The 24,846-nt window shown below is 42.7% G+C and overlaps 1 protein-coding gene across 1 annotated transcript; it reads right to left on the bottom strand.

Annotated features, from left to right (window-relative positions):
- Positions 1-2,236: 2,236 nt before the first annotated feature.
- On the bottom strand, positions 2,237-24,469 carry gaa2 (alpha glucosidase 2). Its single transcript, XM_020922115.2, has 21 exons — positions 24,342-24,469; positions 21,226-21,341; positions 19,298-19,843; positions 18,677-18,822; positions 17,648-17,813; positions 16,604-16,700; positions 15,879-15,998; positions 15,673-15,791; positions 15,022-15,153; positions 13,196-13,306; positions 12,189-12,302; positions 11,990-12,074; positions 11,461-11,578; positions 11,229-11,362; positions 10,624-10,775; positions 9,881-10,029; positions 8,573-8,714; positions 7,770-7,868; positions 5,840-6,004; positions 5,473-5,619; positions 2,237-4,107 (listed from the first exon to the last, which is right to left on the bottom strand). The coding sequence occupies exons 2-21, from the start codon at positions 21,316-21,318 to the stop codon at positions 4,045-4,047; spliced, it is 2,898 nt and encodes a 965-aa protein (XP_020777774.2). The 5' UTR covers positions 21,319-21,341; positions 24,342-24,469; the 3' UTR covers positions 2,237-4,044.
- Between the last annotated feature and the right edge of the window lie 377 nt (positions 24,470-24,846).

The raw sequence follows: 24,846 nt of genomic DNA on the forward strand, positions 1-24,846 counted from the left end.
AGATCGAGTTTGTCAATAGACACATCCCACTGGGAAAACAAACATGGAGGTTTGATGCTTCTCAGTATGAATTGTGCGATAACCAGAAGTCTGACATTTGTGATGAATGTATTGATGTCCAAATTCCTCAAGATAAGGATAAGGGTCACTTTATTGGTCCTGTATGGAAAAGTGTCTGTGTTTGAGGCGTCCTTCAGTGTCTCCACATCTTTAGTCTTGGTCAGATTACATCAGGAGTGGGCAGTTCTTTTTTCCATGGGGACTCATGAGAAACAGAAAATATTGTGGAGCTAAAATGTTGAACACAATTCTGCAGAATAATAATTGTATTTAGTAAAAAATAAAAAAAAATTAAAAAAAAAGCAGTAAATCACTAAAGCCGTTTAGTCTTAGTTTAGACCTGGTTTAGTTCTGGTTTAGTCCTGGTTTACATCCAGTTTAGACCTGGTTTAGTTCTGGTTTATTTCTGGTTTAGACCTGGTTTAGACCTGGTTTAGTCCTGGTTTAGTCCTGGTTTAGACCTGGTTTAGTTCTGGTTTAGACCTGGTTTATTTCTGGTTTATTTCTGGTTTAGTTCTGGTTTAGTTCTGGTTTAGTCCTGGTTTAGACCTGGTTTAGTTCTGGTTTAGACCTGGTTTATTTCTGGTTTAGACCTGGTTTATTTCTGGTTTAGACCTGGTTTAGTTCTGGTTTAGACCTGGTTTAGACCTGGTTTAGTTCTGGTTTAGACCTGGTTTAGTTCTGGTTTAGACCTGGTTTAGACCTGGTTTAGTTCTGGTTTAGTCCTGGTTTAGACCTGGTTTAGTCTGGTTTAGACCTGGTTTAGTTCTGGTTTAGACCTGGTTTAGACCTGGTTTAGTCCTGGTTTAGACCTGGTTTAGTTCTGGTTTAGTTCTGGTTTAGACCTGGTTTAGTCCTGGTTTAGACCTGGTTTAGTTCTGGTTTAGACCTGGTTTAGACCTGGTTTAGTTCTGGTTTAGACCTGGTTTAGACCTGGTTTAGTTCTGGTTTAGTCTGGTTTAGACCTGGTTTAGTCCTGGTTTAGACCTGGTTTAGTTCTGGTTTAGACCTGGTTTAGACCTGGTTTAGTCCTGGTTTAGACCTGGTTTAGTTCTGGTTTAGTTCTGGTTTAGACCTGGTTTAGTCCTGGTTTAGACCTGGTTTAGTTCTGGTTTAGACCTGGTTTAGACCTGGTTTAGTTCTGGTTTAGACCTGGTTTAGTTTACTGGTTTGACCTGGTTTAGACCTGGTTTAGTTCTGGTTTAGTCTGGTTTAGACCTGGTTTACCTGGTTTAGACCTGGTTTAGTTCTGGTTTAGACCTGGTTTAGACCTGGTTTAGTCCTGGTTTAGACCTGGTTTAGTTCTGGTTTAGTTCTGGTTTAGACCTGGTTTAGTCCTGGTTTAGACCTGGTTTTGTTCTGGTTTAGACCTGGTTTAGTTCTGGTTTAGACCTGGTTTAGACCTGGTTTAGTTCTGGTTTAGACCTGGTTTAGTCCTGGTTTAGTTCTGGTTGCCTTACAAAAAAGTCATTTTAACAAAACACCTCTAAAAAAAAAAAAAAAAAAAAAAAAAATCAATAAAAGCAGCTTTAGTCCAGGCATGAGGTCAAATGATAAAATATGTTTATTTTATAATTCCAAATGAGCTTAAGTCGACCAAAGAGCCGTATGTGGCTCCGGACGCTGGACAATGCCCAGGTCTGTCTCAGCTGAGGATTTGATCTGCTTCTCTCACAGTCTCGTCTGTTTAGCTCCAGTTGTGGTGAAACGTCTCGCTCTCTACTGTTTGTGTAACTCCAGCAGGACTGAACAGGAAATGGGGTTTGTCGTCCATCAGGGACATGACAGGACAGGAAGTGCAGACGAAACATGAAGATGGTGAAGTGTCACTCAGAGAAACTACTCCACACTGACAAGAACCTCCTCCTGAGACCTGATGTAGATCTGGTTCAGTTCTGTTCTAGTCCAGGTTTCGTCACACTTGTTGTGTTAGATGTGTGCGTGACACACACCCTCATGCCCTGTCACGTCCACTCAGGCTCATGCTGGACTTCTACGAATAACACAGTAGTATTTTTACTACGTCATTACCATAAGACTATAAAAGTGTAGTATAAAGTAAGTATAAGTACAACATTGTTTTGAAGTGGTTTGAGTTGAGAGCAAATGTTTATTTATTTTTTTCACAGCAACATTCCACTGTACAAATGATTCACCATTTGACCGCTCTCGAAAACATGTTAAAAATTAAACTTTATTTTAAACACAAATTAAAACTTTCAACATTTGAGCAAATCATCAGCAACACAAAGTTTCAAACATGAGTCGTACAGGGACATGCACACCGTAAAACATGGATATGTACGAAGGCATTTGAAGCAGCAGCAGCAGAAGGAGCAGCAGCAGTGTGTCTCACTCAAATCATCCAGAAAAGCAGTCCCTGTTATAAAAATAGGCCTGTGAGCTTCACGGGGACGTCACAGGACCTCCTCTCACAGGGCTGGGCTCTGGGACAGTTAAAGCTACATGTGTGATCAGTGCGAACACAAATTCAACTCATACTTCAAACATGAAACACATTTTGGTATATTGCACTTATCAGCAAAACTAATGAAAACAACAACCAGGCGCAACCATTAAAGGGAACACTTTAAGCTCTTTTCTGATCTGTGTCTGAATGTCGTTTCCTCATCACAAACACACCTGGAGTTGTGTTTGTTTCATTCACATGTTTAACACACAAACCTGCACATTTAGTTCATCTCTCAACTTATTTTTACTCCATACACTCGAATTTCAACCCTGGAGTTTCGAGTCTCTGCTAAACAAAAGGTAAAAGTGTAGATGCCGACTTGGAAAATACCACTACATGACATCGCAAGGTGGAAGAGAATTTTGAGCTTTGGAGATGTAGACGGACTAATAAAAAAGGATTACTCCAGGTCTGTTTTTGAGGAGGTAACGGCATTTTAACATGACTAAAAGCTCACAAGAGTCACTGTTATGTAATATAGACCCTTTAAAATGCATGTGACTGGTTTTCAAGTTTTAAATTCTGACTTGGTTTCATAGATAGTACCTGCGTTAAATGTTTATCATAGTTTTACATCAGTTAAGTGACAATTTATGGCAAAAAAAAAGGCAATTCACGCACAAAAACACTTTGACAGTTTAAACAAAATAAAGGATGTCCTCTATTTGTGTGAGTTTAATCACTGTGTACTACATTGTGTAATTTGGACACATTTTGGCCCTTGGTTACATTACAGTTGCCAGGTAACAGTTACAGAATGACCTCGTATGTTACATCTGCTCTCTAAAATCAAATTATAAAAACTAGATGAAACTAGGTCATTTGAAGTGAAATCTTAAATAAAATGATGTTAACTATGTTTAGTGAAAAGCACTTTAACCTGCCATATGCACTTTAAGTATTTGTCAAACATGTGTAAAAGTGTAAGAGCGCCCCCTCCTGGCTGGTTGTATCCATGACATCTCTGCTTAAAGCGCTACTGTACCTAATTTGAACGCTCTTTCCATCATTCATCGTTTGGAAAAAGATTAGTGTAAAGTATAATCGATTCAGTTATGAATATTTACTCAAGTAGTGATTAATGCAGAAGCTACTGACAGCGTCACATTTATCATCCAATCAGGCACATTGTTACTAAGAATCATGAGAAATCAACTATCTGACACAATCCCGGACACATGATTCTCTGTCACATTGCATTTTAAAAAGTGACCAAAAGGACTAATCATACTCAGTAAAGAGGAAACACGTTCCCAGACAGTAGTTTGTGGGTCATGGTGCAATATCACAGCAGAACAAACTGCTTAAAACCCTGTACAGGCACGTTCACTCCAGCTGATGGTACGGTACAGTGTAGAGCGCCCCCTCCTGGTTGCTCATGTCCATGGAAGCCTGCGTGTATGTGCTCCTCTGGCTAGCTCCAGCGGATGGTGTGGTAAAGTGTAGAGCGCCCCCTCCTGTTTGCTTGTTTCCATGTCAGTCTGTGAGTATGTGGAGTATGTGGTCTGCAGTTAGCTCCAGCTGATGGTGAAGTTCTGGTTGAGGTTCAGTCCCAGGTCTGCTACAGTCAGAACCTGGACACACACAGAAGACACGCTCGAGTCAGTAAACGCTCCATGGCACAGTCTCAAGTACAAAGGTGAAAACAAAAGAAGGATGGTACTCAATCTGCCATATGGTAATAAAGACTTTTAATCATTTAGTATTTTTGAAGTTCAAATTACACCAACATCCTCCAGAAACATCCGAATCTTTTAAAGCTAAAGACTCAAATAATAATAGTAATAATTTTGTGTCAGAAGTGCTCTAAGAACTTTTCTCATTGACGTTCCACCAGGTCAAGTGGAGCTCTGTGGAGAGGCGAGGCCTCTCAGGAAGAATTAGATGTACGTTTTTTAGCAGTTCTCACACTGGTAATTGAATAAATGTGTGATGAAACCACAGAGAAAAATTACTAAAAGCATCTTTAATACTGGACAGTAACAACAGAGAAGGCTGTGTGAAGTCTGCGGTCCACTGCATGGACGTTTAGGACAGAACTCTACACAACAAGATCACAGTACAGTAGTGTGTACTTGTACTAGAACAGTGTGAGGGCACAGTGCAGTAGTGTGTACTTGTACTAGAACAGTGTGATGTCACAGTGCAGTAGTGTGTACTTGTAGTAGAACAGTGTGATGTCACAGTGCAGTAGTGTGTACTTGTACTAGAACAGTGTGATGTCACAGTGCAGTAGTGTGTACTTGTAGTAGAACAGTGTGATGTCACAGTGCAGTAGTGTGTACTTATAGTAGAACAGTGTGATGTCACAGTGCAGTAGTGTGTACTTGTACTAGAACAGTGTGATGTCACAGTGCAGTAGTGTGTACTTATAGTAGAACAGTGTGATGTCACAGTGCAGTAGTGTGTACTTGTAGTAGAACAGTGTGATGTCACAGTGCAGTAGTGTGTACTTGTACTAGAACAGTGTGATGTCACAGTGCAGTAGTGTGTACTTATAGTAGAACAGTGTGATGTCACAGTGCAGTAGTGTGTACTTGTAGTAGAACAGTGTGAGGGCACAGTACAGTAGTGTGTACTTGTACTAGAACAGTGTGAGGGCACAGTACAGTAGTGTGTACTTGTACTAGAACAGTGTGATGTCACAGTGCAGTAGTGTGTACTTGTAGTAGAACAGTGTGATGTCACAGTGCAGTAGTGTGTACTTGTAGTAGAACAGTGTGATGTCACAGTGCAGTAGTGTGTACTTGTAGTAGAACAGTGTGATGTCACAGTGCAGTAGTGTGTACTTATAGTAGAACAGTGTGATGTCACAGTGCAGTAGTGTGTACTTATAGTAGAACAGTGTGATGTCACAGTGCAGTAGTGTGTACTTGTAGTAGAACAGTGTGATGTCACAGTGCAGTAGTGTGTACTTGTAGTAGAAGAGTAGTGTGTACCTTGTTGTCCTCATAGGTGAAGGAGGCCTCCAGGCCGTTGACCAGGACCTGCTCAGGTCTGATCTGAACTCCATAGAACGAAGAGGATTCTACTGTGATGTAAGAGGCCTCCACATGAGCATGCACCACCGAAGAGCGCAGGACGTTCTGGAAGTACACACAAACACACACACACGCACACACACACACGTATACTGGGGTTAGAGAGAAAGAGACAGAGAGAAGAGGAGAGAGACTTAAGATGCCTCCATGTGAACACACACACACACATACATACAGATGGGACAGAGACAGAGGTTGGAAGAGGAGAAGAGAGCAGCAGTAGACACAGATGGGGTGGTGTGTATGGAGACAGAAGGGTGGTTACCTTGGAAATGTTGAAGAGCACATAGGCGTACTGCTCATTCTCATATGTGTCCAGGCTCTCCCCGTCGTCCCAAAACATCTCTCCAGAGGCGTCTCCCTCCTCAGACAGAGCACAGAGCAGGTGCAGGGGCTGCCCACTGCTCACCCACAGTGTCAGGTTAGGCCTCTGCACACACAAAGACAGAAGGACATGAGGACAGGGTAGGCCTCTGCACACACAAAGACAGAAGGACATGAGGACAGGGTAGGCCTCTGCACACACAAAGACAGAAGGACATGAGGACAGGGTAGGCCTCTGCACACACAAAGACAGAAGGACATGAGGACAGGGTAGGCCTCTGCACACACAAAGACAGAAGGACATGAGGACAGGGTAGGCCTCTGCACACACAAAGACATGAGGACACAGGGACACAGCATTACACACTACATAGTATCAAAGTTCTTCTGTGAAACTGTGATCCAGAGTAAAGCTGCGTTCTGTAACTGAGCTGCAGACTGCAGTTCTCTGTTGTGGATGCAGAGGCAGAGGTGGATGGGTGCCTCAGGCTCTCCTACAGGGAGAGGACACACCAGGACAGAGTGGAGGAGGAACAATGCCATTCTTGTCATGGAACAGTGAAACAGCTCTATGGCCTCTGATGGGTGGAGCTTCACAAGATCAGGGTAAGAGATCTTACCAACGGGGCACAAACATGTGAGACTGGAATACCCTGCTGCCACGGTGGAGGAGTGAAGTATGACCAGTGTATTCTGCCAGTAGTCTTTATCTCTCCTGTTTATGCACACGACTCAACAGTCACACATTTCCTGGCTGTGCCAGCTCATTGTGCTGCACAACTCTGGACAGCATTCAACAAATTCTGGTGTTTTAGGGCAAAACTAGGACCACTTCCTGTGAGCATTAGTGAGAGTGACCCACAGTAATGTCACAGTCATGAGTTTGTGAGGAAGAGGAAGAGAGTGGGCTGCTCAGGTGGAGTTGAGGTTATTTCATAAACTTTGTTAAGTGGTCTTGTGTTGATAAAAGGACTGCAGTCGACTAAACCAAAAGCAAAATGAGTAAGGCACCATCCACCAAGTAATCAACTAAATGACTGAAGGACCACAGCCCAGGTTGATAGCTGCTATACAACAAACAAACTTGGACTATAGAGTTAAGTAAGTAAGTCTTTATTTATATAGCGCTTTCACAGACATTTTCTGTCCCCAAAGATGCTTTACAGAGCATTATTCAGCATTATTCATTCACTCTATACCCTGGCTACTATTGTAGCCACAGCTGCCCTGGGGCACACTGACAGAAGCGCAGCTGCCATGCCATCAGTCCCTCCGACCACCATCATCACTCACACACCACTTTCATACTAGGCAATGTGGGTGAAGTGTCTTGCCTAAGGACACAATGATTTAATTGATTGTATTTAACTTGATCTTGACTATTAACTGTTCTGGAGACCTGGAGCATGTTTTGGGTTGATGGGGGAAACCGGAGCACCAGGAGGAAACCCATCCAGACACGGGGAGAAACATGCAAACTCCACACAGAAAGGCCCGGGCGACCCGGGGATCGAACCCAGAACCTTCTTGCTGTGAGGCATGAGTGCTAAACACTCAGCCACCGTGACGCCAGTTGACAGGTAATGTGTATGGATGAGTGAGCAGACTTCTGTAGGGGTGTGGTGTGTGGGTGTATGGGTGTGTGGGTGTGTGGGTGTGTGGGTGTGTGGGTGTATGGGTGTGTGGGTGTGTGGGTGTGTGGGTGTGTGGGTGTGTGGGTGTGTGGGTGTATGGGTGTGTGGGTGTGTGGGTGTATGGGTGTGTGGGTGTGTGGGTGTGTGGGTGTGTGGGTGTATGGGTGTATGGGTGTGTGGGTGTGTGGGTGTGTGGGTGTGTGGGTGTGTGGTGTATGGGTGTGTGGGTGTGCAGACCTGTGTGGGGGTGATGGTGCCCTCTCTCAGGTGGAGGTTGATCTTGTCCAGAGGAGCAGGTAGACTCCTCTCCTCTCCAGCACTGAGGAAGCTGTTCCCCTGTGGGCACAAAATGGTCCATCAGTATCAGAATTTATGCTTTTTCATGTCTTTACCTTAAAAAAGGTAATAATTATAAAAACAGATTTCATATATTATAACTCTTTACATTTGGAAACGAAAAACAGTAAGTTCAATTCATACACCATAAAGCAGTGCAAACACAGGGAGAAAAATCAGCAGTCGCATATGTGTTTGCAGGTAATAGTTCACGCTGCCTGTGGCGCCCTCAGGTGGAGAGACAGGGCACTCCACATGCAGCCTGAAAGGCTCTGGGGGAGCTGAGTAAATTACTCTTAATTGGGTAAAATGTTTGGCTAGTGTTACTTCAAAATAATAATCACTCAAGCAGAAGTACGAAATAATAATAAAAAATATTCAAAAAGGAATGAAGAAAATCTGATTTATAAACTGTCAATTTAAAATTCCAGATTTTGTGCATTATTTAATAATTCGTTTTTTTCATATTTGTGTCTAAGTCATAACCAAAATTTTTAGTAGTAAGAGTACCGTTTCTTCAATAAAAATATTACTCAAGAAGGAGTAAAAGTACTGCTGCTAGAAAGGTTCTTTAAAAGGTTAGTGCAGGAAATCTAGTCAATATACTACCAACGTGTGCAATGACTCCAGCATAAACAGGTAATCAGGTAATTCAAGTATTCATTCAAACAGGAGTGTTTAAAGAGTGTTACAGAGTATCTTACCGTGTAGAAATCGTACCAGTGGCCAGCTGGGAAGTACCCCTGCACAGAGTCCACACCAGGAAGTAGCACTGGGGTGACCAGTAAGCCCCGCCCCCAAAGAAACTGCTGGTCGATCCCATAGGTGTGTGGGTCATGGGGAAACCTGTGTGTGGACAGTCAGACTCATAAGGCAAATGACAAGGATGAGTAGAATACATACACACAAACATATATACATACATACATGTTTTCATCAGTGCTCACTGTGCTTCACCATATTCAGGGTGTCAGGGTCACATCATTTCATGGGCTAAAACCTTTGGCAATTCTTGTTGAAATAACCTCAAAGTTTCACAGAATGTATAGAAAAAGATCAAGATTTTATATTTAATCTTTTCTTTTTGTTGTTTTCAGGTTGAGCTATTCACTCCCAAAGAGAAGTCATTTTGCGTCTTGGAATACAAACTTCACCAACTGTGAAACAAAAGTGAACTTGGAACCAAATATTTAAAGAGGAAGGCTCATGGATACTATACTTATGTTTGCCAGTTGGTGAAGTTTTTCCATATTTTACATTGAAGCTGCACAGTCTTGGGTGTGTGTGTGCAGCAGATTCCAAGACACAAAATGACTTCTCTTTGGGAGTGAACGGCTCAACCTGAAAACAACAAAAACAAAAGATTAAATATAAAATCTTGATCTGTTTCAATACATTCTGAAAAATTTGAGGTTATTTCAACAAGAATTGCTGAAATTATTGGCCTGCGAAATTATGTCATTTTTTTTGGGACACCCTGAACAATAAGATGCCATAAGATAATATATATATATTTTTTTTTTCATATTTTTTTTTTATTTCATTCAATAAATGATGATCATCTTCTTGATATGCAGCCTAAAATGACAATACTATCGCTTCCATCTGTGTGATCAGGTCTGAAACATGTGGAGAAAATAATTACATCCCTAATGATTTGACAAAGATATTTCAATGATCATTTATCAATATATATGTTTTTTGTATTTTGAATGAGAGATGAGTACAGAAAATTATCATTCTGTTGAACATTATTGTGAACATTTCCATTTATAAGTAAGATAAATGATTCAGACAGTTATAATACTATTATTGACACTTGGCAATCAATATTCCCTGGGCTTGTGATGCTAGCTGTAGGCACTGCTCTATCTGGAGCTCCATTCCTCAAGTTAGACTTCAATTAGATTTTTGTTTAAACACAATCTATCAGAAAGAAATGAACTACAAAAGGTGATCTGAAATAATCCTGGCCTATAGAATGTTGTAATGTCATGATGAGTAGTACTGACTCGAACAGCAGGGGGCGGGCCACTGTGTGCCCGTGTGCGTGAGCCTGGTGGAACAGCGTGTACAGCAGAGGAAACAGGGAGTATCTCAGGAGCAGGGCTGATCTCATGGCAGCGCGAGCAGAGGGGCTGAAGGCTGAGGGGTCCTGAGCCTACACAACACAACAACACAATCAGTATGAATGTAGATGTGAGGGGTCCTGAGCCTACACAACACAACAACACAACAACACAATCAGTATGAATGTAGATGTGAGGGGTCCTGAGCCTACACAACAACACAACAACACAACAACACAATCAGTATGAGTGTAGATGTGAGGGGTCCTGAGCCTACACAACAACACAACAACACAACAACACAATCAGTATGAATGTAGATGTGAGGGGTCCTGAGCCTACACAACAACACAACAACACAACAACACAATCAGTATGAGTGTAGATGTGGAACAGTGTAGAGCAGAGGGGTGAAGGCTGAGGGGTCCAGGTTGCCGGAGTGAGGGGGTAAAGAGTCACGTTTATCAGGCCCTTCACAAAATCTGTAATATGCAATTTTTGTACAGAAAACATCAAATACATGTCCATCAAGATCATCTGTACCCAGGGGCCATAATTTTGTACTACACCCTTGGTTGTGTGTGTGTGTGTGCGTGTGTGTGCGTTGTGTATAGTCACCAGGCTGTCCATGGTGTTGTGGTTGTGTGTGTTTGTGTGCGTTGTGTTTGTGTGTGTTGTATAGTCACTGGGCTGTCCATGGCATTGTGGTTGCGGCTGAAGGGGTACAGTGCTCCGAGCTGGGTCCAGCGCACACACAGCTCCTCGTCTGTCTGCTCACTGAAGCCGCACACGTCTGCCCCCACCAGAGGCACGCCCAGCAGGTTAAAGCTCAGGATACCTGCGCACACACACCCACACACCCACACACCCACACACCCACCCGCACACGCACCCGCACACGCACACGCACACGCACACACACACACACACACACACACACACACACACACACACACACACCCACACACCCACACACGCACCCGCACACACACGCGCATTTTAGCCCCAACTATGGGAGAAATAAAGGTTATAATTACATCTGTACATGTTTAAACACAACTAAACAAACACAATTCCTTAAACAGACTGAAACGTAAATAGATAAAACAAATGGAATTCCAGTCATTTGTGCACACACTATTTTAAACTTGTCCTGATTGTGGATATATTCCTTCAAAAAGTTCCTCCTGATGGAACTTTACTGGATCTTTTACTTCGCATATTTTCACTTAATAGGCTAATGGTCTAAGAAACAGATGTGCTTCTGTGATAAGGCCCAGCAGAGTCTGACCTGCGATGGAGGCCGCCATGTCCTTCCAGTTACTGCGGTTGTCTCCGAGCCAGTGTCCAGAGTACTGTCCCTGTCCAGGGAAGGATGAGCGCGAGATGACAAAGGGACGCTTCCCCAGGAGCCGCCTCAGTGCGCTGTACACACAATACACATGTGTCTGTTTGAATGATTCATCTACTACACATCCACACACACACAGACACGGTCCATACACACACACACAAACACAGACCTAGAGGTAGCCCTGGCCTCCTGCAGGCCGTACAAGCTGTGCAGGTTGTAGTGAGAGGAGAGCTTCTGCTGGGCGCTGGCACACACTGTTTTGGAGCGCAGCAGACCTCCGAGCACACCTGCAGCACAAGCAGGGAGAGCACTCGAATTATTACAGCATCCTGTGAACCAAAGGCTGGGGCAGGTATTAAAGAGGGGAGAGTATGCTACATCAACATCAAACATGTAAAACAAGTTGTTAATGCGTTGTTTTCAATGAATATAAACATCAGCGGTAACATGGTGATCTAAATATACTATGAGCTAGCAGTTAATACCTCGTAGAAGTAAAATATTGCCTCTTTAACGTATGTATAGAAATTAAACTGGGAGTGCAGTTTTGAAGGCCACACCAGCAAATAAATCACTCATAAACATCATCCTTCATGAAAAGTCTGGAAACTATCAAAGCCAACACCATCTCAAAACAATTTATCACAGCAGATTTTTGGAACCGATCAGAAGTGAGATGGTAATGGAAATGCACCTACCTGGTGTGTATGGAGGGTTCTCTAAGCTGTTGGAGGGGCAGCCATTTGTAGAGCCATCCAGGAAGTTGGAGGGTTCATTCATGTCCTGACAGAGACACTGGTTCAGTAATCACAGATAGTACAGTGTGCTGGTACAGTGTGGCATAGACATGGTCCATACACACGGCACAGTGTGCTGGTACAGTGTAAGAGGACTCACGATCCACAAGCCGTCAAAGGGGACCTTCCTGTAGAAACGCTGGATGTTCTCGAACCACCACTCATGTGTGGCCTCATCTGAGAAGTCTGGGTATGCTGTGAGACCAGGCCACACCTGGAGAGACAGGAGAGACAGGAGAGACGGGAGGACAGGGAGGACAGGGAGGACAGGGAGGACAGGGAGGACAGGGAGGACAGGGAGGACAGGGAGGACAGGGAGGGCAGGGAGGGCAGGGAGGGCAGGGAGGGCAGGGAGGGCAGATCATCTTACCTCATTTTCACTACCTTAAAATGTGAAAAACAGAATGTGTTCATTTAAAATGGTTTGCAGTGGTCCAAAGTTCTTTCTCACTTACCTTATGCATTCAGAGTGTCCTAATTATTCACCACGATGAGTTTATAAGAACTTTACACAACTCTCAGAGACCAGAGGGAGTTTTGCAATCATAGTAGAGCTAACAACAACCAGCATGCCAACATGCACTTTCTGATGATCAGACAATAAAATGCTTTATAATTAGATGTAGACTTTTGTCTGCTGTAGATTCTTTATTTAGATTATTTTAACCTCAGGAGCTGCTTATACAATATATCTGTACTGGGAAAGACACATTTTGCTCACATACAGAACATGGAGACAAATTGAATACAAAGATACATCTTAGTGGTTTTCAGGCACTGCCCTTGAGTACTGTACAGTGTAACAGTACTCTCACTTGAGTAAAGCTTGTGCTTCCTTTTCTCACTGAGTAAGTCTAAAGTAACAAAAGCTTTATGTGACAATATGACAAGATTTGAGCATTTGTGTTCCTTGCAATACTCCTTCAGGTACGATCTACTTTGTCTAATTTTTGTGTCTGTCCTTTGAAAATACCAGATTTTGTATGATGTTTTGTTGTTCCATAAAATTCTAATCAGTCTTACTCAAACAGCTTTTTTATTGTGAGAAATTTCATTGTATTATTACTTTGTACTAGTACTTGCCCTAGTACTTGCACTAATCCTTACCTTCCCGATGAGTGTATTCCCATCTGCATCTCTGATGAACACTGCTCTCTTTTGGCCTTCATCGTAGGGCCAGTATTCTCCCGGGGGTTGGGTGCTGCTGATGCCTGGGTCCTATGGGTGCACACGCTTAATGTATTGGTATATGAATGGGTCACAAATGGATAATCTCTACAGCCCCCCGTGTACTGAAACAAATGTTGCACAAAATCTTCCTCAAAAGAAAACTGAAAACATTTTTGAAGCCTTGGTTTTCATTATCTTGTTGTCATCGTCTATACCAGTATGAGGACGTAGCGCTGGTCATGGGCGCGTGTGTGTGTGTTTGTGTGTGTGTACCAGTATGAGGACGTAGTGCTGGTCATCGGAGTGTGCATGTGTTTGTGTGTGTGTACCAGTATGAGGACGTAGTGCTGGTCATCGGAGTGTGTGTGTTTGTGTGTGTGTACCAGTATGAGGACGTAGCGCTGGTCATGGGCGTGTGTGTGTTTGTGTGTACGTACCAGTATGAGGACGAAGTGCTGGTCATGGGCGTGTGTGTGTTTGTGTGTGTGTACCAGTATGAGGACGAAGTGCTGGTCATGGGCGTGTGTGTGTTTGTGTGTTGTGTGTGTGTACCAGTATGAGGACGAAGTGCTGGTCATGGGGCGTGTGTGTGTTTGTGTGTGTGTACCAGTATGAGGACGAAGTGCTGGTCATGGGCGTGTGTGTGATTGTGTGTGTGTGTACCAGTATGAGGACGAAGTGCTGGTCATGGGCGTGTGTGTGATTGTGTGTGTGTGTACCAGTATGAGGACGAAGTGCTGGTCATGGGCGTGTGTGTGTTTGTGTGTGTGTACCAGTATGAGGACGAAGTGCTGGTCATGGGCGTGTGTGTGTTTGTGTGTGTGTACCAGTATGAGGACGAAGTGCTGGTCATGGGGGTGTGTGTGTTTGTGTGTGTGTTTGTGTGTGTGTACCAGTATGAGGACGAAGTGCTGGTCATGGGCGTGTGTGTGTTTGTGTGTACCATAGAGATGCGCGGATTGTGGTTACAGCCGCGGTGTCTGCGGCTAAACCGCGGGTCGGGCGGATGACGTGACGGAAAATAATATTTTAATTAAATTCGGGCGGGTGGCGGTTTCACTACTCAAATAAAAAATATATATATATATTATAGCCTATATTGTTAAGTGTTATGAGATATGCATCTTTACTCCTATGTGCAGTGTTTAGAGTGGCGTGTGGCGTGAGCATGACTGAGTGAGTGACTGTGTGCGCAACCCTGAGGCACGCGCTTCTTGAATGGGCCCGTGAAGTGTATGGGTGTCTATGTTTTACTGTATGTGAAATGAACGGTAGGAAAGCGACCGAAGTGAGTCAGAAAGCAATTGCCCTGTTATTTAGTGCATCATGGCAAATAAAGCCACGATTCTTGAGCAACGAACTGGCGCGTTTATTGAGCCCACGCACTCTCAGTGAGGTTCTGAACAGGAAGTTAAACCCTGAGCAACGAGCGGCGTTTTGTTACAAACAATTAAGAATGTGAACATGCACGTTGAGCAAATTTTGGAATGAATGAGTTATAGAGTTAGCATTTTTATCGAGGCTCCTTAGTTTGTTTCCTATATGATTGTTCTAAAATCTAAAATCAATGAGCGGATGGCGGGTGAGTGCGGTTTTGAAAATTGGTCAAAACCTTGGGTGCAGATGGACAGCGGGCGAATGATGAGTTTTGTGTCGCGGTTGTGGATGAAAAAATAGCCCATCTCTAGTACCTAGTACCTCTCTAGTACCAGTACCAGTGTGAGGACGTAGTGCTGGTCGTGTGTGTGTGTGTGTGTGTGTACCAGTATGAGGACGTAGCGCTGGTCATGGGCGTGCAGGTCTTTCACCAGCTCGGGTAGAGTGTTAAAGTTCACTGGGTCATAGGTAAAGTCCAGGCAGCGCTCCATGTAGTCTATGTCATTCCACTGGACGTCCTGCTCACACAGAATAAAGGCTTTATGTGTCAGTATACAAACAGGTGTGCTCTGCACTTTCCCATTCTACTTCACTCTAAGCTGAGATTGTGTATTTCACCAGAATATTTCACTATAAAACAGTATGAAGCATTTTAATTAAGTGTTATTTTGAACTGGGTGCTCAAATCAAATATAACTATTACTGATAACAATTGTAATGCTGATTCATTCTTAATTACAAAAACCCTGGATAAAATGTAAATTTATATACTTGAACCAAATTATATGTGGTTTAAGACGATTATCCAATAAGAATGCCTTACAAGTCTCTCATTTGTGTTGCAGGTTTCAAAGCTGACATCCAGTGTGTTTAAACCTAAAATGTCTCTCTGATCTGAATAGTCTCTCCCTAAACCCCAGCACCTGCACTAGTCACGAGTCAATGCTAGTGCAGCCTCTGCAGCTCTAGCAGGAATTCTGAGCTTTCACATGATGCATGGCCTGTCCTCATAACTGTTTTTTCAAACCCATACTAACCTGAGGTATACCATAGTCCCTCATGCTCTTGACCACCTCCCAGGTAGCGTTGCTGGTCTTGTAGCCCCAGCGGCAGAGATGGAAGCCCAAGGCCCAGTATATGGGCATGGCTGGGCGTCCTGTGTAAATACATATGTACATGTGTTACACCATTTGCAGGAGCACATGATTAGAAAAGCATGTTCTTTCCACAATGTGTTCCTCACCAACAACCTCCAGGTACTGCTGCACCACTGAGGCTGGCTCCGGGCCCAGGAACAGGTAAAAGTCCAGCACCCCTCCGATGGTCCTCCAGGTGATTGCAGGAGCAGGCTGCAGCACCACATCTGACCAAAACAACATTACATCATATGTATGGAAAGAGGTGGGCACATCACTGTCTGACACAGACTGAGGCATACTACCTTCTGTTTCACATGCTCCTCCTATGGGTCATTTTATATTAATCTGGTGTAAAGCATCTTTTCTGTTATGAGAATGCGTTCACATTTGGCCTCATTATAATCACGTGTGCAAACAGCTTTAGTTACAAATAACATGGACTCTACAGCTGTAAAGTCGTGATAAAAAACTTGAATTGTGATTTGTTACAAAGAAAATGATTGAATGTAAATTTTCTGCCATATTGACTAATCTAGCAATCCTCAAAACATTCTACAATATTTAATAATTGAATGATTTATTCTAAACGTGAACCCTGATTCATCATTAAAAATGCAACTGGCTATTAGACCAGTGAGTCTCAGAGTTTTCACATCACTTGATCTGAATTCAGGTCTAAATGAGACTAAACCAGGTCTAAATGGAGACTAAACTAGGTCTAAACAGAGACTAAACCAGTATCAGGTCACAGTGCACAGGGCCCTCTGTAACACAGGGTCAGGTGTGTGTTGTACACATGATGAAACAGTGTGTGGAGAGGTAGACTGACCCATGGCGTTGGAGTTGAGCAGGAAGAATCCATGAGCCAGCCCTCCCTCCTCCAGGCCCAGGTAGAACGGGTGCACGCCGTACAAGTTGGTCTTCTCCTGTTTACACAGTACACCACTGTATTAGTATAGATAGTAGTAGCAGTAGCGCTAGATACTCGAATTAATATAAGAGTAGTTCATAGCAGTCATAGTTGTAGTAGTACATGAGCAGTTCATAGCAGTCATAACAGTAGATATAGCAGCAGTTAGGAGCAGTATTACTTAGTAATGCAGTCATCGTACCTGTAGAAGTCATGGTAGAAGTTAGTAGATGCATTAGTTAGTAGTAGTTCATATTCATAGTAGTAGTAGTTAGTAGCAGTCTTAAGGCTAGTGTACACAGGTACGCTTTGACACGCAGCAAAATTGCCACCTACATTATTTTCAATGAGCTAAACACACAAGCACTCGACCCTGCGCCACCATTGGGGTTTGTTGAATTGAAATGTGGCACCATGTCTGAGACACATGAGATATTTTGCACATGTGCATTGAGTACAGACATGTCTGTGCTCTGTGACCCACAAACGGAGCCGTAAAGTGTGAGCAGATGCACAGAGCTGCAGGAGAGACAGAGAAAGCCCTGGTGTTCAACACAGCAGAAGACTGGCTCCTGTCCCGCTTCTCTCCATGCAAGAAATTCTCACCTCTCTAAACTCACTGTAACCTGCTCAAACCAGCGCCTTTCCTCTCCTCTCACAGCCTTGCACTGTGTCTCTTATTTTATAAGTAATCTGCAAATGCTCATTTATGTTATAGCCTTTTAAAAAGCTATAACCCGCAGTGTTCAGTGTGTGTGACACAGGGGTTTGATAAATGACAAATGACACATTGAGGTGCACCTGTTTTGGTGTGTGTTAGCCTTTAGCAGTCAGTAGCAGTTGCAGTAGAATTCATAATTACTTAGTAATTGTAATCAGCAGTAGTTAGTAGGTGAAGTAGTTCATAGCAGTCGCAGTAGTCGCAGTAGCAGTAGCAGTAGTCGCAGTAGCATGGACAGTTACCGTAGGAGGCACATCGCGCGCCCACATGGTCAGTGTGTTCCATTGGAGGTCGTGTTGGAAGGAGGAGCGGTGCTCTCCCAGGCCGTAGATGTACTGAGAGGTCAGAGAGCTGGACATCTGCAGGTACTGGTCTGTGTACAGGAGAGGAGCCACGCTGGTGTTCACACTGGACACACCGGACACAAGACCCACAGTGAAAACAATGGAACCAACACAAGAGACACAAACATACACAAACATACAGTGTCCCACACCGAGAGGAGAGTGAGGTTTGACTTGCAGTTCTCCAACAGGGATTCATGAGCTAAACTAGAACCAAACCTTGTACTAGACCAGGACTAAACCTTGTACTAAATCAAGATTAAATCAGGACTAAACCAGGACTACACCTGTTAACTATGACTTAACAAATGTAGTAAACCAGGTTTTTAAATAAGGCATAAGCCAGGGCTAACCTAAAACGGCTCATATTTTTTCTCACTGCTGTCCCTCATTAGCCTACTCGTTGTTCATTTGTCTTGTCCTTGTCTTATATTCAGCGTCTTTGAGTTACCAGGAAAAGTGCCATTGTGTCCTGTTGTACATGATAGTAAGAGGATTCCTCTGGAATCTTTTGCTTAATTATTACTGTATTATTTGTACTTATATAGATTTTAGTTATATTTGGTTTGGTTTTCTTAGCTCATTTTAGTACATTCAATTTGGTTTATTGTTTATTTTCTCTCTTCACATCAGATCCTGGACTGTGTTGTAATAGTCACTGCTGAGGCATCTATATTTGACCTTGGAATTTCTCTGTAAAAGGCCAGTCTGGGAGCACCCCCCTCTGGACATCATTGAACATTCCTTATGTGTTGTCCCCTTTTGAAAACCATTAAAATCCACCACAAAGACAAGTCTTTGACTCAGACCTTCATTTCATTCAACGGTTAGATTACATTTTTTCACAACAAACTTAGGACTAAAGCCCCTACAGATGTGCATGACAGAGTGCAGTGCTGTGTTTGGCTGTGTCCAACGGGGACTCACAGAACGGCTCCAGTGGATCTTCGGCTCACGATGACTCCAAACGGCTCTTTGGACAGCTCCAGCACATACTCTGGAGTCTGGGCCCTCTCTGTGGCAGAGGGGACCTCTATGGGGACCTCATACCTGGGGCTGGAAGCATCCGTGATCTGGAAGGAACACAGCAGCAGTGCACTTAGTACAGCAAGAGAATAATCCTGGACTAGTGACAAAAATCCAAGGCACACTGTTGACATCACACCTATGTGTTTGGGCCCAGCATGGCCTTCCTTCAGTGGACACAGGCTCACAGACATTTTTATGCAGAACAAGACAGGAGATTTTGTTGTTTGTGGAGGAAATTGTGGTATTTTAAATAGCAAACAGAAAATCACAAAGACTCCAGTTTTTGAAGTGGAATACCTTTTTGTTACTAAACTGTGTACTAGTATATGTACATATGTACACATCATGACAGATGTCACCAAGTGTTTCTAATACAAACACTGGCTGCAATGGTGAAGTTTAAACTGTGGATACCTGTTAGACCAATCACACTGTTCCTTATACCCCCAGAGCAGACTGTTCTGCTCATAATGGAAGAATTGGCCATTTGTAACTTTATGGAGCACCAGAGCAATATACCTTGACATGTAAGCGTGAGTTGGTCTCTTCAAACACCTCCAGCTGCAGCCTCATGATGTCTCCTGGGTAGTAGGTCTTGTGCTGCCTCTGCAGGACGCCCTTCTGCCCCAGGGGGGTGGGCTGCATGGACACCAGGGAGTACGAGGGGAAGTCTGGGGGGTAGAAGCACCAGGGCACCCCGTCTTGCCCGGTGCGCCCAGGGACAAAGCAGCAGTTCCGGGACTCACAAATCTCCTGGGTCACGATTGCCCCTCTCTCCGGGTAACAGTCAAACCTCCAGGTCTCTGGCACCACCGTGCAGCCTTCTCTGGGGGGAGCAGGGGCACTGGAGGGGGCTGTGGAGTTAGGGTTAGAGCCTCTGCCTGGAGCGGGAGCAGGGGGATGGTGGGGGAGTGAGGAGGAGGGGGAGGAGAGGAGCCAGTATCTGGTTCCCAGGAGCCAGCCCCCCAACAGGAGCAGCAGCAGACATCCAATCACAAACAGGCTTCTAGTGACGGAGCAGCGGCGAGTCCAGTGCATCAGAGGGGCCTCCTCTTGCTCTGGGACCTACACACAACACATGAGCTAGCAACACCAAAGGGACATGTGCTCTTTGTCTTTCACTGTGCACTACACATGGAATATACTACCAGTGTGGCCATGATACTAAAACTTCAAACTTGACTGCCAGACTAAGAAATAAACCCAATACTCAATACCCATTCCATTAATACAATGATAATAAAACACACTCTTTAATTACAGTATTTCCCATAGATTTTGTAGAGTCTGTGCTCTTATACTTATTTCTCAGCTCAAGATCATTCTAAAGCTATTCAGGAAAGGCTCATTTCTGTCCTGTCAGTGGGACCTTTGTAGTATTGATACCTGCTCTAATGAGTATTGTAGTAGTTTCCATAGTAGTTGTGTTGTATCAGTTGTATCTGATTTTAAATACCTTTGACAACCTTTTGATATTATACATTTGAACTGAGAAATCCATTTCAAAATAGCAGCATGGCTATTGTCAACATGTCACCATGAAGATATGTAGGTGTTAAAATCAGGTGAGGTCCTGTGAAGCCCAGTCTTTGATCATCAAGAGCCACATAATGAAACACAGACTTGGCAGAGGGCCAGTGGAAAGCCATAGAACTGAGGTCAGTGCAATGAACTACTGAAATAGGTGCAGTTAATCCAGTTAGTTTAAATGTGACCATGCCACATTAAAAAAAAAAAAAGCAGGAACAATCTACTTTTAAATCAGTATGTTTGTAATATCACTGATCATGATGTGATGTGATGTCAAAAATATTGAAAATCAGATACTAAGATAAGAGCACATAGTCTAGTACACACACAGAGCACTGTGGAACCTATCTGGACCACTGAGGATTACACAAATGTAAGGACACATGAGAACAGAAAAAAAAATGTACTACCATTTAATGTTGAAAATCACAGTATATGGTCTAAAGAGTGTTTTCATTATCTTTGTGGTATTGGAATCAGTATTATTGAGTATCAAGTCTTTTCCTTAGTATTGAAATCCACTTTCAGTATTGTGATGACACTAATCATCAGTATTATACTGTAGTAACTAGGGGTGTAAAAAATATCAAAATATCGATATATAGTATTGTTTAATGATACTGTATCAATATCGTGGGCTGCTGTATCAATATATTGCCAAGAGTATTTTTTGGTATAGTTTACTGGTTTAACAAAGACTTTTAATATCACAGACATGATTTAGCCTTTATTTTTATTGAACTGTATCAAATCGATTTGAAATACATCATACTGAATCGAAAGCTTACTGTATCGAGATATGTATCGTGGTATGTATCGTATCGGCAACTTCTTAATGATACCCAGCTCTAGTAGTAACATTAGTGAATTGCTGAACTGAACTGGTTGGTGCAGTGTGGGTGCTTAGCTGTACTCACGGCAGTCTCCTCGTAAACCGGTGGCCTCTCATCGCTGAAGGCCCCCCCAGAGAAGCGCACCTGCTCTGGGTCCAGACGCTTGTATGACACCATCCTCCTCTGCGACCACACTAGGCCTGTCACGGGAACACATTTTGAAGTGCAATATATGGCTACAGAAAATATGGACGCTAAACAATAATACTGAATCTAATTTATTCTGACAGGGCAACCCTAATGTGCAACATCGTTAAAACAGTTATGTATTTAACCCTCTAAAGCTCAAATCTGATCTTAGCATGTCGGCTCACCACAGTCACGATATTGAGATATATTATTCTCGTTCAGTACAGGACAGATGGAACAATGTATTTTTGGGATCAGTGTTTATTCTGGGGACGTTTTTTCAAAACTGGGAAATTTTTAGTAATTTGTACGATAAAATTTTAATACCCATAATAAAAGGTTAAATTAATAATAACTACTATGACTCATTAGAGATGCAAACTAAGAATGATTCTGCTGTTCATGCTCACGATGTTTTTACAATATTGTAGATTTAGAAGAGTTTTGTGGTTTAAATCTGCTCTTGGGTTGTTGTGTCAGTGTCATAAATTAGTTTCATTATTGTGTAAATGTGTTATCGTGACAGGACAACAACATAAACCATCCCACTAGAACAAAGAAAAAGTCCTCACGATAAACCTGACCACAAGGGAAATAATGTGGACACATCTGTCACGTATTGAACGGCATAGTGTTTATGGTGACTGGCCTGGAGCAGACCACAGCAGCCTGGACACACAGGAGTCACCAGTCTCTGTTCCTCATTCATAGCGGAAACATCAAAACTGAAGTGAAAGTGCAATATTAATCATTTCATTTAAAGCCACAGTATTAGCCCAAAAGTAGACTCAAATAAAAGCCTGTTTTATTTTTTATTTTAGGAATGGATAAATAACACCATTGGATCTTTTGTGTAATAACTTGTGTTTTAAGAATTACCATATTTTTTCAGAATATAAGTCGCACTTTTTTCATGATTTGAGTGTTTCCTGCGACTTATACTCCGGTGCAACTTCTATATTAAGATTTTCTCACTGACAGCCACAAGAGGGCGCCCTAGGCTTGTGTGCCAGTATCTGCTGCTCCTATTACTCTGTACCACTGTCACTTCACTCTACTGTGCATGTCTCCTGCAGAAAGAGCCTCTGTCCTGCTGAAAGTAGTGAAATATGCATGAAAATGGTAATCGAGGAACAAAAAGAAAGTTTGGAGTGAGCGAGAAACTTGTGAGGGACTGCCGGAAAGCGGGGATGGAGAACACAGCTTCACAGTAAACGGATGGGTGTGCCGTGCAACTTTCTTGGAAGTCATTGGATGGCAATGAAGCCTGGACTTCAGTGACACCGAAACCATCCAGTTGAGATTCAGAAAGGCCAGAATAATTCTAACTGTAACTGATGCTGAGTTTGACTACAGCTACACAGAAGAGGAAGCGGCGCTCTGTTTACCTCCGGAGGTCACGCAGTTGGTCAGAAGTGACACCGAGGATGAATAACTGAATAGGTTTAGTGATATGTGAGTGAGATGAAGAATTTGGTAAACTTGTTCTGTTCTGTTGTTTATGCTGTTCATATGTGACATTAACAGTATGTTGTTCTCTCTTCTACTGTTATTACTAGAACTTGTCTTTCAACATGAAATGTCAGTTCCTGGTCTCTGATTTTATAAAATTAATTTTCCCCCAAAAAAACAACATATATATGTTTTTTCATCTTCATTACTAATTTTTGGCTGGTGCGACTTATACTCCCGGGCGACTTGTAGCTAGAAAAATATGGTAAATACTTTCGTTTTAAAGATGGACTGATATATTGGTTGGCCGATATTTGGACTTTTTAGCGCATTGGTTATCAGCCTTAAATTTCAAGCACAAGGTGATGTTTTGGTCGATCTGATGCCTAAAAACGGCTCACAAAGCTTCATTTGAACACATGGAAAGAAATAAAAGCACGCAACATGACTGCACAGCTCTCTTAAAGGTTTGTGGTAAAAGGGGGGCTGTGGGTGAATGTGCAGTAAATTTAAACTGCAACATTTGGGGAAAATGATCAAAATATGCCCTACAAATCAGCCCAAATATATCTAAGCTCTATACCTTTAAGATCTTTAAGAACATTAGCTCAAACTCTTTAGAATCTGTGTGTCTGAGTGGTTTTACAGTGAATAACACCTACTGGTTCAGACCTGCACGTTCTGAAAGACATTGTGCTGGTTTATCAGTGCTTTATTAATGTGGAAATGACCTGTTGCCCAATCACATTAAACCAATACCACAGAAAACAGCTGCATAACACGTAGGCCTGTCAATAATTACCGTATCAACTTATCATCCAGTATGTTAGATAGAGCATTATTTTTAGGGGTTAATATTTATCATTGTTCTTTTCTTCGCACAAGTGAGATGTTTTTGGTTTATTATGTTTTTTACAATACAAAGATTTGAGCTGTAGAGGATTGAATTACTGACTTCTATGATTAACTACAGATACAAACTCACTACTAAAGAGATTAATTCAGATATTTCTTTTTTTACCGCTCATACATTTTAACAATTTAGACTAGTTTTTGTGGATAATCCTACTTCAGGGTTATCATCTCAGTGGAATGAATGAATTTATATTTACATCATCACATAGGCCTAATAACACGTGTAAACTCCAGCCACCTTCAGCAAAGGAGACATTCAGTTCTGTCTGGTTTCGCAGCTCGTCCAGGCTGCTTCTTCACTTCTGGTCACCTTTGTCCACTATCATGTGAAACACGCACTATTCTATTCAAAGTCCATGTGCTGCTGCGGCCACACAAGAATGTTCAGAAATAAGGCAATTCATCACAAGACTGAGCGCGTAACCTCATGCATACTCTTGTTTTGTGACTAAGAACCACAGATGTGTGAATATTAACTTCAATATGTCATCTAAAGGGCGAATAAATTCATCTAAAGGGAGAATACAATAAAGCCGTAGTCCCAAACACTGCAGCGTCTAGCTAGCTTAGCTTAGCTCCGGTGTTGATTCCTTCCACTGTGAATACAAGACAGAATAGGCAGAAAGAGGTGGTTTAAAACGTACCTGAAGCGTATTTACAGCGTTATCCAAGGGCAGATCTGCCCGGTGACTCACAGCGGCACATTTGGAGGAACAGTCGGAGTTTACGGAAGCTAAACGCTGCTAAAGCTGCGCACGCATGTGCGCACGCGGGACGTGTTTATCTCTGGGAGGTGTTCACGGCCCCTCGGACAATAGACTGTGTACAGCGAGACCGCTGTTTAAGAGACCTTCACGGTCCTTCGGCACATTACATTATATTTACTTGAGTAACTTTTTAAAGAAATTGTACTTTCCACTATAAAGAGTATTATTCTAGCAATTAGTTTTACTCCTTATTGTCACTGAAGTAACAGACTACTCTTACTTGAGTAAAAGTAGTGCTTCCTCTTCCCAGTGACAAAAGTTTTATGTGACAATACTATGTGCCAGTTACTCTTTAAGGTCTCTTACACTTGAGTAGCATGTTTCCAAAAGACAAAATAACTCTGGCTTCCTCAAATTTGACTACAAAGACATGACTTTATCG

Source organism: Boleophthalmus pectinirostris, unplaced genomic scaffold, assembly GCF_026225935.1.
Source record: "Boleophthalmus pectinirostris isolate CB_2022bp ecotype Guang Dong unplaced genomic scaffold, ASM2622593v1 HiC_scaffold_22, whole genome shotgun sequence".
In the NCBI taxonomy this organism is placed as follows: domain Eukaryota; kingdom Metazoa; phylum Chordata; class Actinopteri; order Gobiiformes; family Gobiidae; genus Boleophthalmus; species Boleophthalmus pectinirostris.

Coding starts and splice junctions, on each gene's coding strand:
- gaa2 (XM_020922115.2), bottom strand. CDS start 21,318: ATGGTGTCATACAAGCGTCTGGACCCAGAGCAGGTGCGCTTCTCTGGG. Junction 17,814..18,676: donor AGATCCACTGGAGCCGTTCT/GTGAGTCCCCGT, acceptor CGGTGTGTCCAG/TGTGAACACCAGCGTGGCTC. Junction 8,715..9,880: donor GCCCGCCCCCTGCTGTTCGA/GTCAGTACTACT, acceptor GTCCACACACAG/GTTTCCCCATGACCCACACA.